Source organism: Geotrypetes seraphini, chromosome 3 (genome assembly GCF_902459505.1).
Source record: "Geotrypetes seraphini chromosome 3, aGeoSer1.1, whole genome shotgun sequence".
NCBI lineage: Eukaryota > Metazoa > Chordata > Amphibia > Gymnophiona > Dermophiidae > Geotrypetes > Geotrypetes seraphini.
In genome coordinates, this window is record NC_047086.1 from 348498082 (window position 1) to 348511793 (window position 13712).

Below are 13712 nucleotides of genomic sequence, written 5' to 3' on the forward strand. Positions count from 1 at the left end.
TGGTAGTTTCTGGGTTTCTCAAATAAAGCAGTATATCATCCATATAAGCAGAGAGTTTATATTCCCAATTCGAATAAGGAATACCTTGTATCCCCTTTGCCTGATTAATGGCTAATAACAAGGGTTCTAAAGCAGCATCAAAAAGCAAAGGAGACAAAGGACAACCCTGTCTAACCCCCCTTTGCAAGTTAAACCGATCTGATAAATTACCAGAGGTCCATCGTGCCCAGCGGTCCGCTCCAGCGGCGGCCCATCAAGTCCACGACCTGTGAAGTGGTTTCTGACTATTTCTGTAACCTACCTCCACTTCTCTCTGTACCCCTCAATCCCCTTTTCTTTCAGGAACCTATCTAGACCCTCCTTGAACCCCTGTAGCGTGCTCTGGCCTATCACAGCCTCCGGGAGCGCGTTCCATGTGTCCACTACCCTCTGAGTGAAAAAGAACTTCCTAGCATTTGTTCTAAACCTGTCCTTTTTCAATTTCTCCGAGTGCCCCCTTGTACTTGTGGCTCCCCACAGCCTGAAGAATCTGTCCCTGTCCACCTTCTCTATGCCCTTCATGATTTTGAAGGTTTCTATCATGTCTCCTCTAAGTCTCCGTTTTTCCAGGGAGAATAGCCCCAGCATTTCCAATCTGTCAGCGTATGAGAAGTTTTCTATACCCTTTATCAGTTTTGTCGCTCTTCTCTGGACTCCCTCAAGTACCGCCATGTCCTTTTTGAGGTACGGCGACCAATACTGGACACAGTACTCCAGATGTGGGCGCACCATTGCCCGATACAACGGCAAAATGACTTCCTTCGTCCTGGTCGTGATACCCTTTTTGATGATACCCAACATTCTATTTGCTTTCCTTGAGGCTGTCGCACACTGTGCTGATGCTTTCAGTGTTGTGTCCAGAATAGTGGAAAAAAGTGGAATTGTCCAATAAGGAAAGGTGCACAAATAAAAGTGTCTTTTAACTCATCTGGTTAATCTGGTAATCCTTTATTCTTCCAAAAATACTTGACCCGACATGTACATGTTTCGGCCCTAAGGCCTGCGTCAGGAGTCTACAAATCATGTATAAAAACATATGAACACATATAGAAACATATAATAAATATGATAACAAAATATATAATAATAAAAACATATATAAAGAAACAGCAAATTACGTATAAAGGTTTAAAAATATAAATACTATTCTGTTCCTTGTGGACTTGTTTCCCCTGTGTTTTGCGTTCAGTGTTGTGTCCACCATCACCCCCAGGTCTCTTTCAAGGTTGCTCACCCCCAGCAATGATCCCCCCATTTTATAGTTGAACATCGGGTTCTTTTTCCCTACATGTATGACTTTGCATTTCTCAGTGTTAAAACTCATTTGCCATTTCCTTGCCCAGTCTTCCAATCTCGTCAAGTCCCTTTGCAGGTCTTCACAGTCTTCCTTCGTTCTAACCTTGCTGTAGAGTTTGGTGTCGTCCGCAAATTTAATAACCTCACAGTTCGTCCCTGTCTCCAAGTCATTTATAAATATATTGAACAGGAGTGGTCCCAGAACCGACCCCTGTGGGACTCCACTTGTGACCCATCGCCATTCTGAGTAATGGCCCTTTACTCCAACTCTTTGTTTCCTTCCTGCCAGCCAGTGTTTGATCCATCGGTGGATATCCCCTTGTACCCCATGGTTCCACAGCTTTTTTAGCAGCAGTTCGTGGGGTACCTTGTCGAAGGCTCTTTGAAAGTCGGTAAATGATGTCTATGGATTCCCCTTTATCCATATGGCTGTTTATTCCCTCAAAGAAGTACAGTAAGTTTGTGAGGCATGACCTTCCCTTGCAGAAGCCGTGCTGGCTTGCCTTCAGCTGCCCATTGATTTCTATGTGATCGCAGATGGTGTCCTTAATCAGTGCTTCCATCATCTTTCCCGGGACCGAGGTCAAACTCACCGGCCTGTAGTTTCCCGGGTCACCCCTTGACCCTTTCTTGAAGATGGGTGTGACATTTGCTATTTTCCATTCCTCTGGGATCTCCCCTGTTTCTAAGGAAAGGTTACATATTTGACGAAATGTTTCTGCTATTTCGTTTCTCAGCTCTTTTAGTATCCTTGGGTGGATGCCGTCCGGACCTGGTGATTTGTCGCTCTTTAGTCTGTCTATCTAACGGAGGACGTCCTCCCGGCTTATCTCTAGTTTGTCCAGCTTCCCATCCCGGTCTCCATGTAAGATCTCCTCGGGTTCTGGAATATTGGATGTGTCCTCTTTCGTGAAGACAGACGAGAAGACCTTGTTTAACCTGTCAGCTATCTCTGTTTCCTCTTTCACCACTCCCTTCCTGTCTCCATCATCCAAGGGTCCCACTTCCTCCCTGACTGGTTGTCTCCCCTTCACATACTTGAAGAATGGTTTGAAGTTACCTGCTTTCTTTGCCAGTCTCTCCTCATATTCTCTTTTTGCTTTCCTTATCACTCGGTGACACTCCTTTTGGTGCCTTTTGTGTTCATCCTGGTTGTCCTTGATTTGGTCCTTTTTCCATATTCTGAACGATTCTTTTTTGTCGCTTATCGCCTTTTTCACTGCATTTGTGATCCTCACCGGGTTTTTTGTTTGGTTCTTTTTGCACCCTTTCCTAAACCTGGGGACGTACAAGTTCTGTGCTTTGTGCACCGTGTTCTTGAGTAGGGACCAAGCTTTTTCTACGGTCGCCATCTTCCCTGCGCTGCTGCTGAGTTTCTTTCCCACCATTTTCCTCATGGCCTCATAGTTCCCTTTTCTGTAATTGAGTGCTGTCGTTGTGGTTCTCCTCACTTTTGGTGTTCCTATTTCTAGCTTGCACTGGATCATGTTGTGATCGCTGTTTCCTAGTGGTGCTAGTACTACCACCTCCTTTGTGGGTCCCCCTAGCCCATTGAGGATTAGGTCAAGAGTGGCTTCTCCTCTTGTTGGTTCCATGTATAATCTTGCACCAAGAGAGCTATACAGCATCTGAATCATTTGAATAAAACCAGAACCTATACCAAACCACTCTAATGCCTGATACATAAAAGTCCATTCAACTCGATCAAAGACTTTCTCCACATCCAAAGAAACTAAGAAAGCTGAATCATTCATATTTTTTGTTAAATTTATAGTATGAAAAGCCAATCTAATATTATTAGAAGAATGTCTCTTCGCAACAAATCCTGTTTGGTGCACATCAATAATAAAAGGGAGAGCTTTAGCCAATCTTGAAGCCAATATCTTAGCAAAAAGTTTTCCATCTACATTTATTAACGAGATAGGCCTGTAGTTTGAAACCAAAGTAGGATCTCTGTTTGGCTTTGGTAAAACAATTGTTAACGACTCTGCCATAGTACCTTTAATACAACCTTTAGTCAGTTGATATTGATATAAATTTAGTAAATATGGTAAAAGGGTATTTTGAAATGATTTATAGAACTCTACTGTAAAACCATCACCACCTGGAGTGGATCCAACTCTAAGAGACTTCAACGCTGTTTCTAATTCTTTTAGAGATATAGGATCTTCTAAACTTCTTTTTATATGTTCAGGAACCTTTGATCCATCAATTAAAATCAAAAATTCTAAACCATCTTTTACCCTATCCTCATAAGGCTCAGAAGAATACAGATCTTTATAAAACTTTAAAAATTGTTTTAAAATATATTCAATTTTAGTATGCATTTCTCCTTTTTCATCTTTTATTGCAATAATTTTTGTTTTTCTTTTCTTTGCCTTAAAATAATTTGCCAGTAATCTTCCCGCCTTATTTGAGTTTCCATAATACTGAGTTTGCTGAGAAAACAAACCTTCCTTACAAATCTAGAAGACAACTCATTATATTTAGCTTTTGCTTTTAATTAAGCTTGTAGGGAATTTTGCTCCCATCTATCAACTAATTTATTTTCCAAATATCCAATTTCTTTCTCCAAATCATAAAATTGTTTTCTAATATATGCCGAATATGAAATAGTACCTCTCATGGTAGCTTTAAATGCATCCCATATCGTTTCTACACTAACATCATCAGAGGCATTAATTTGAAAAAATTCAATCATTTTCAATTTAAATTCGTCAAGGAACTTTGAATCTGCAATCAAAGTATTATCAAATCTCCAAATAGGTTTACAACCATTTTGTTCATCAGATAGTAACTCAATCCAAACACCACCATGATCAGACAAAATGATAGGATCTATGATGGCTTTTGTTACATTCTGGACTATTTGATTTGAAACAAAAATATAATCTATTCTTGAAAAAGACTTATGGACCTGTGAACAAAAGGAAAATTCCTGATCATTAAAATGAAGAATACGCCATATATCAATTAAATTACAAGATTGTACCAAATTATCCAATCCTAATGATTTCATAATTTTACTTGGTTTTTTATCAATTATTGGATCATAACAGCATTGAAATCTCCAGCCACTATTAAATTAGAAGTAGCCAGTGGGAGTAATAATTGTTGTAAATTTCTAAAGAATTCTGTTTGATTCATATTTGGGGCATAGTATTGAACAAATCAAGGGTAGTATTTCCCATGCTCATTTTGACATATACCCACCTACCTAAAGGGTCCGAATCAATCATTTGAAAATTGGCTGTACATTTTCTATTAACTAATATAGCAACCCCAGCTTTTTTCCCAGTTGCTGGAGCAAAAAAACTTTTATAAACCCAACCCTCTTCCAATTTCCTAGATTCTAGTATGGACAGGTGCGTCTCTTGAATAAAGTATAAATTAGCGTTTTGCTTTTTTAGGAAAGCTAACTTTTTTTTTTGTTAACCTGGTGATTAAGGCCATTGACGTTTAAAGAAAAGATTTTAATCTCCATCTTTCATATGCAAATACCAACAATGATAATTAAAATTATTCAATTTGAAATAATTAGACACCAATACACATATAATATCTAGTGACATATGAAATTGATTTCTTACATCCCCATCCTTCCCTACCTTCTTATCCCTAATAGTAAATAACCCCCCCCCTTTATCCCTCCCCTTCCACCCACAGAAATTGCTAGCCTTTGAACACACATGGAATTGGTAACCACAATACCCCCCCAGGCAACATTTAATCACATTTTCTTCTCCCCAAAAAAATACATAACAATATGTTCATAATACATTATGAGACAAGTAATCATTAGAAGTATCTTTTGTAATAATGCATTCTTACCTATTATCCTAAAGAAATCTTCATATAGATTTAATTATAAATTATTTCATTATAGCTAGATTACCATTTCATATGATATCAATTGATCCTTCTAATACCCTTTAGACAGAATTATATTTAATCAACTTTATTATAAAAATTCCTCAATCAATATGTTACTATTAAATAATTGAAATTTCCAATATTTCATGAGTAATCTATAAAGATTATCCATGACCAACCCAGAATGCAACAATATTAACTTCTTTTCTCTAATACTGCCATCAATTTAATCAGACATAGTAAACTATCTTCTCATTTAATTAAGATATCCATAAACCACCACTACTGTGAAAAATTATTATATTCAATTTCATCAAAATATCATCAGCAATTTATATTTAGCAATAAAACAAAACTGATGCATGTAACATATACTGTACTTTTTGAAAATTAATAAATCAGAACAGAAATATCATTACATTTTGAACCAAACAAAAAATCATTAAGTGCATCTCAATCTTTCACTTTCATCCCTTTTTCCTTTTCATTCTTCTTTTCTTCGCAATCTTCTGTTCTCTCACAATCTTCATTTCTTATCTTCATAGGAAGTGATTGCATTTAAAAAGACACTGGCTTAGTACTTGCCAAGAAATCTTTTAACTTTTCCGGTTCATCAAAGTACAGGGACTTATTTCCATTTGATACCCTCATTCTTGCAGGAAAATACAGTCCATATTTGAGACCCTTTTCTTTCAAATGTGGTCTCAGCTGAAGAAACTGTTTTCTTATGTCTGCAGTATGCTATGCAAAATCTGGCAAGAATAGCAACATTGAACCTTTATAGTTTAAATTTCTGTCAGCTTTAGCCAAATTCAAAATCTCTAAAGCCTGCTGGAATCTTAAGACCTTGAATATTAAAGGCCTTGGCTTCACTTGGCTAGCTGACGGTTTGTATGGAATTCTGTGTGCACGTTCTATCTCCAGGGGATGTTTTGAATTTAACTGCAGTAACTTTGGTAAAAGGTTTTCCAGGAACTGCACAGCATTTCCCCCTTCCAAATTCTCAGCCAAACCAATAATTTTCACATTCTTCCTTCTTCCATGATTCTCATAATCTTCAAGTTGCTTCTTTAAGTCTTTAATATCCTTACTGTCAGCTTTACATTGCAGCACAGTGATTTCCAACTGCTCCACTTTGTTTTCCAGTGTCAACATTCTCTGACTGGCAATCTTCATCTGCTTGTTAATATTTACTACCTCCTCTTTCACTTCAGCGATCCTGCCTGCATTATCCAGAAGCATTTGTCTCAGGCTCTGAAATTCAGCCATCATTTCACTCCTGTCTAACACATCAATGGTTTCAGCAGGGAGAGGAACCTTCGGCGTGCACGGGGCTTGTTTCATCCTCTTAGCGGATCCCCCCACCACGAAGGCAGTATCCATTTTCGCCTGCCGTGTAGCCGCCATACTGCCCAATACTTTAACAATATTTTAGCTTCGAAAAAACCGCGACGTACTATTTATATTCACAGCGAGTCACCTGGGTTTAAGGAGCTCCACGATTATACTGCCATCTTGTGTGCTGCCAAGCCACGCCTCCCTAACAGCTGTAAATTTAAAAAATATCATGAGTGTTTGCTCTCTTTTCAAGCTGCTACCCATACGAATTTTAGGTAATTGTTCTCTACGTCTCACTCCTATCTTCATTTTAGAAGGCAATTAAAAACTCACCTCATAGGTAACTAGTATTCCTCACTCTTGTTCATTTTATATATTTTTATAATTTGGTTTTAACTGATGTTAGGACTGTCATACATATTGCCTACTACACAGATTTTCTGAAGACGAGCAGTTCACGGTAGTTATCCTGATGGCACCAACATATATGGTTTCCAGAGTTTTCCAGGAAGTGTTCAGTTGCTTCTGGGCATTACAAATACTTTATGACAATGAATAATCCTTCAATCATGGTATATATAAACTGTACTTATATATATATTTGGGGATGAGCAGGCATGTCTTAAGTACAGTTTTCTTTGCATTTGTGTTGCCAGTTTTTCTGACAATGACAGAAAAAGTTACCTATGAAACTATCAAATACTAAGAACAATTAGTATTTGTGAACCACTTTTCTAGGATTCAAACTAGGTGAAAGCAATGCACAAATGCTGAAAAAAAATCCCAGTATTTCATATGAAAATTGTAAAAATGCATTAAAAAAAATATAAAACTATCTGACTCAGGATTATTTTGGGAGACTGTGAAGACAGTACTTAGAGAGGACATAATAGCCTCTGTTGAAAAAAGAATATTGAATGGAATTCTTCTAGAGAAGCAGTATGTTACTTTGAAGGCCCGATACATAAAAAGCCCAACTCCTCAATTACATGAAGAATTATAAGCAACCCAGGTGGCTCTTAATGTGTTTTCATGATCGCACAAAGAAATTGTTATTCTACTGTAAATTTAAATACTATCATTATGGGAATAAGACGGGGCGAATGCTTGCTACACTAACAAAAAAATTGGCAGGGTAATAGGTATAGATATATCAGTTGAAAGGTGCCCATGGTACTCCACAGACTCGATCTACAGAAATAGCGGACACCTACTACTGTCACTTTTTGGTTTTCTACTCCAGCCCACACCCTTTTCATGGTCTGGATATAACTGACTATTTAGATGATGCGGCCATGCCAAAATTCACGGAGGCTCAATGTTCAGCCTTGAACAGACCAATTCAGGGGCAGGAGATTCAGAAGGAGGTCAAGCGCTTAAGATTCTGCTCTATCTAGACTCTGTGTTCCTACTTCTATACAAAATCTACCCCCTCTCTCTCCCGATCCCAAACCATTTCTACCAGCCTCTGCCCCCTCTCTTTCCTCCCACCCCACTTACACCAGTGTTCTACCCTCCTCTCTCCCCCACCTCTTTTCCACCAGTGTCTGCCACCTCTCTATCCCACCCAACCCATATCCACCAGTGCCTGCCCCCTCTCTCCCATCCCACATTCACCAGCATCTGCCCCTCTCTCTCCCACCCACTTCACTTCCACTGGAAAGCAGCAGCGGCAAATTGAAACGAACTTTCCCATACACATCTGTGGCTGCTGGCTTTGCCCTGAAAAAGTGACATTGGGGAGGATGGGCTGGCAGCCAGTTTGCTGCTGCTGCTTTGAACACAAGATGGAAAACTTGCACCGGAGGAGTGCTGGTCCCAACTCCCTGGCTGTGTAAGTAACCTCCTGCTAAAATGTGCATGGCCATGCAGCTTAGAGGGAACATTGTCCCATATTTGTGACTATGATAGACTGTTTGCCTTCAATTTTACTTACCTGTAACAGGTGTTTGGTGAAATCTTCATAGTCATGAATCTTCTTCCTCCTCACCTTCTAGAGTTGAATCCATTAGGTTAACTAAAGAACTGAAGCACAATGTGTGAGCTCGCTACCTACCAAACGTGTCCAGCAGGCACTCTAAGAATTTTCTGGAAAACTTTGGAAAATATGCTGATGCCATCAGGTTAATATTGTCAAATGTGTATGTGTTGAGCTGCTTTCTTCAAAGAATAGCTATTACAGGTCAGTTTTGTTTTATGGGCAATGTTATCAAAGCATTGAGAAGATGTGGTATTTAATTTTGTGTGGTCTTGCTTTCTTGCAGTTAGTTTATGAATTTTTCCTGAGATTTTTGGAGAGCCAAGATTTTCAACCCAGTATTGCAAAACGATATATTGACCAGAAGTTTGTACAGCAGGTAAGCAGATGACATTTTTCGTGACTGGGGCTCTCTCAGCAGCATGAAGCAATGCTATACAAATTATGTGGAGGAGCTCTGAGTCCAGTTCCTAGGTTTGTTTGGGTTTTTTTAAGTACATATGCAAGATACATCTTGCTTTAAAAAAAAACAACCCAATATATCATATGTAACATGAAAACAAGAAGAGATGGGATTTTTTCTTAATTTTGTAAAATGTGCTTGCTCTCAGTACATGGCTTTACTAAAATTCCAAGTAAGGGAGGACCAAGAAATTAGATGACTTCAATTATATGAGGGTCATTTCATAAATAATGCACACTATTTTTTTTTAATTTACATGTTTTATTTTTTTTTTTCAAGTATTTCTTTACAATCCTTCAGTATAGTCTCCCTGCTTTGCAGTGACCGAGTCCCAACATCCGGGAAACTTCATTATTCCATCCAAGACACCGTTTTTGTTCAGTATGGCTCGGGTACCAGAGATGCAAAATGATGTCCATGCATGGGTTGTTTCAACTTTGGAAAAAGGTCGAAGTCTGGTGGACTCATGTCTGGACTGTAGGGAGCATGAGGTAACACCTCCAGCCGTATTTGTGTAGTTTTTCAATGACGAGTGGAGAGCTCCAACTTCCCCACAGCCAACAAAATTTTGATGAGCTCAATCAAAAGTCAAACAAATGATGATTTTTGCTTATGATCATGAAGGCATCATCATTACACACATTACAGAAGAAGTGTCACAACAGTGTATTATCATGTGTTTTTGCAAAAAATGTGCAGAAAAATGCACAAAACCCGACCTCAGTTGGTCTTGGATGGGCCACTCATTTTTCATGACAATGCTTGTTGTCATTGAAAAATACACAAATAAGGCTGGGAGGTGTTACCTCATGCGCCCTACAGTCCAGACATAAGTCCACCAAACTTCGACCTTTTTCCAAAGTTGAAACAATCTATGCGTGGACATAATTTTGCATCTCTGGAAGAGCTTTTTTCTGCTGGTAAAGTAGGCTTGGATGGGTCCAGAAAGGAGGGAGTGGGACATAGCAAAAAATTTTTGTTTCAGCTGAAAATGCACTAGCTTTTTGACTGATACCGAAACAAGTTTGAATTCAGTTCAGCTCCAAAATCAAAATTCGGTCAGCCTTCTACTGGAGAGTTTACAATCTGCAATTGATCCATTGCTTCCAATTGCCCACTGATAACATCAAAGTTATTCTTAGCATTAAGAATTGCTTACCAAATAATTCTTCCCATTTGCAAGCCAATGTGGTACAGCCCGTTCTACCATGGAAAAGTGGATTTTATTGCAAGTATTTATTTTCTGATTACAGAGAAAGACTGAATAATTAAATACCGCTCAGTTAAGTATATTTTGTATAAACCATAGCGTTTGATTGCTCCAAGGAAGGTGAAAATGCAACTGCAGCTTTAGGACTAGCAACTACGTCCGCCAATATCTCAATGGAGTAATGTCAGCAGCTTTTTTCCTATTTTCCTATTGTTTCTTAAAATATGTCCTTGCTCTCCTATATGTTTGTGGACTTTCAATAATTTATCTCTGTATGAAAGAAAAGTTTTCAATAAATTTTTATTTTTCAATGTAGTCCCCTGATAGATACTTCATCCACTTTTCCTGAAATAACTTTAACCCCTTTGAAAATAATTCTTCTGTTTGACCTTCAAACCAGGACATCACATCTTCCTTGGTGTCTTTATCACTTGAAAACCATTGTCTACAGAGAGATTTCTTCAAAACTCGGAACAGGAAATAATCTGAGGGAGCCAGGTCAGGACTGTAGGGAAGATGGTTCAACTGCTGAAACCCACATTCTATGATGGCTGCCTGTGATTGTTGTGACATGTGCACCAGTACATTGTCGTGAAGAAGCAGCACGCCTGTTGTGAGTTTTCCTGATCTTTTCTCCTTGATTGAGTCCTGCAAAGCGATCATTGTGCTGGTGTAAACTCTCCCTAGTTAAGGTTGTCTTGTTTGGCATGAACTCCAGAAGCAAAAGTCCTTCATCATCCCAGAAGACAGTTGCCATGACTTTGCCTGCAGATTTTTCTGTCTTGAAAATTTTTGAGATGAGGGATGACTTGTGCTTCCACTGCGTTGACTCCATTTTGGACTCAGGATCTCTGTGATAGATCCAAGTCTCATCTCCAGTCACCAAACGATTAAAAAAATTCACTTGATCTTCACGGAGCATCTCCAAGTTATCCTGACAGCACTGGATCCTTATGGCCTTCTGGCATGATGTCAGCATTCTTGGAACCCATTTTGCACTAACCTTGGACGTGCCCAAATTTTCATTAATTATATTCCAAACTGTACCTGCCAAGATGCCCATTTTTTCAGCTATTTGGGAAACCTTAATTTGTCTGCAAAATTAAATTCTCAACTTTCTTGCACATTTCTGTGGAAGTTGCTTCCATAGGTCATACATAGTGAGGGTAATCTTCAATGGAATCTCTACCCCACTTTAACTGCTTACTCTAAAATTTTACTTTGTAGGGTGATGGGGTAGACTCACTATAAACTGCTGTCATACATTCATGGATATTCTTTTGCTTTTTCCCTTCTTTTGTGAGAAATCTAGCAGTTTCTTATTTGATTTGCACGAGGACTCTCCTGACATCCTGTCTCTTGAAATGTTAGACTTGCACTGAGCCACAGCTGTGCATGAATAAGCTTGAGACATGTCACAACATGCACAGACTTGTTTCAATACTCTTGCTACTTTCTTTCATACTCGGGTAGTTTATTGAATGCCCCTCATATCAGTGGTATTCCAATTGAATTAATTAAAGGCTTGGAAGGTGCTATTATGGCTCACTTGACTGTGTCAACAGATTTGGGAGACAAAAACATAGTCAACTGACTAGATATTTTATATACCTAACAGTATAAAGAAAGGTGACACCAAAGACTAACAACTATAAAACAATTGCATTAATTCTAAATGCCAGCAAAATATTGTTGAAAATAATACAACAAAGATTACAATCGTATGTGGAGCAAGAATTACCTGAAGTTCAGGCTGGTTTTAGAAAAGGGCGAGGAACCAGAGATACTATTGCCAATGTTAGATGGAGCCTTAGAGTAGATGTTCTGAATGGACAGAATGAATAGGCCATATAGTCTTTACCTGCCTTCATTTCTTATGTTTCTGTCATCACAACTTTACCTAAAGTGTGACATATTTTCACCTAAATGAGGAAATAGTGCTTCCAACCTTCTGTATGAATCCTCATTCAAATCCTCATATGAAAACCTTTTTATACTCTGGATTATAAATGGGCTTTCATTTGTTGCTTGAAAATAACTGAATCTTTAAAAAAAAAAAAAAAAAAAAGTCTCTTCCAATCCAATTGCAAAAAGGACTTTAGGAAACTGATTGGCTTCATGTATATAATTATGCTATGAACAAGCAGATGCTCCTCTGAGCTCCAAGAGCTATAGTGACTGCTTTGCTGAATACCATCTGCAAAGCAACTACTTGGTCCTCTCTTCATACTTTTATTGCATATTGTTTGATTCAAGCCTAAGCACAGGACAGTGCCTTTGGTTAGATGATGCTGGCTAGTTTGTCAGTTGTGAGTTAACAACTGACTTTAAAAGTAAGACAATATCAAACTGAGTAACCCTAAGCTTGGGAGATGCCTTCTTCTATGTCTAACTCAGTCCTTCTTGTCGATGGAAAAGCAACATTGCTCACCTGTAGCAGATATTTTCTTTAGACAATCAGGATTGATAATGGCACCCATCTCCCCATGAGCTGCTTTTACAGAGCTTTGAAACCAACTGAGGAGGTGGAGAAACTGTTGCTCATGGGAAGGGCCATGCATGCTTAATACATTACTTTAGGTTCTGAGTTATTGAAGAGCAGTTCCATCCTGATACCATCTGGCATTATCCCAGGACAAGCAGGCAGCTATTCTCACATATGGGTGACATCATCAATGGAGCCCGGATGCGGAAACCTCACAAGCAGACTTGCTTGAAGAAATTAGAAGTTCTGAGTCAGCCGCACCGCACATGCGCGAGTGCCTTCCTGCCCAGCGCAGGGCGCGTCTCCTCAGTTCTCAGTTTTCCTTGGAGCCGAGAAGTCCGTCTTTGACTCTGCGTTTAACTTCTTTCTTCGTGCCTTCTCTCATCGCGGTTTGTGTTCTTTTTCTTCACGAATCGCTGTATTCTTTTATTTCTAGTTTAAAAAAAAAAAATTTATTTCTTCCGTTCGACTGCTGAGGCAGGCCGCTTGGCCGCAGTGCAGGGGCTTCAACTTTGTGGCGGCTGTTTTTTCCTCCTATGTCCCGGCCAGCAACGGTCTTCAAGAAGTGTAGCCAGTGCCAGCATGTGATTTCTCTCACAGACCCACACCGTTGGTGCAAGTGCCTTGGGCCGGACCATCAACCGAAGTCGTGCGAGCGCTGTGCTATTCTTCAACCTTGAGCCCTTAAACGTCGTCGAATTTTAGTGGAGAAGCTCTTTGGGATGGATTCTTCGACCACTTCCTCGACTTCGAATCCGGCCTCGGTCTCACCTTCGACCGAGGGCTCCACTGCTTCGACCTTGAGCCTCATCAGACCTTCTTTGTTTGCAGCAGTTCTTTCTTCGAAGACACCTGTTGTATCTTCCCCTGTATCCTCAGGTTAGATAGCTCAGCAAAAAGTTCCAGCGGTGGTGCTTAAGGTGCCTAAGACTTCCAAGTCAAAGCACATTTCCACTGCCTCTGTGGAACCTCCAGCCAAAGCAGGTGGTCCGGTTTCAGACGCGGATCCATCCTTGCCGGCTTCTTTCCA

The 13712-nt window shown here is 39.5% G+C and overlaps 1 protein-coding gene across 3 annotated transcripts in view; it reads left to right on the forward strand.

Annotated features, from left to right (window-relative positions):
- PPP2R5A (protein phosphatase 2 regulatory subunit B'alpha) overlaps positions 1–13712 on the forward strand; it is a 203832-nt gene that overhangs the window by 58454 nt on the left and 131666 nt on the right. For all 3 annotated transcript variants that reach the window (XR_004538831.1, XM_033938423.1, XM_033938422.1), the window contains exon 4: positions 8811–8903. Coding sequence is in view for 2 of the 3 variants with exons in the window: in XM_033938423.1 (XP_033794314.1) it covers positions 8811–8903 (93 nt within the window). In the remaining variant the exon portion in view is untranslated. The remainder of the gene's footprint in view (positions 1–8810; positions 8904–13712) is intronic.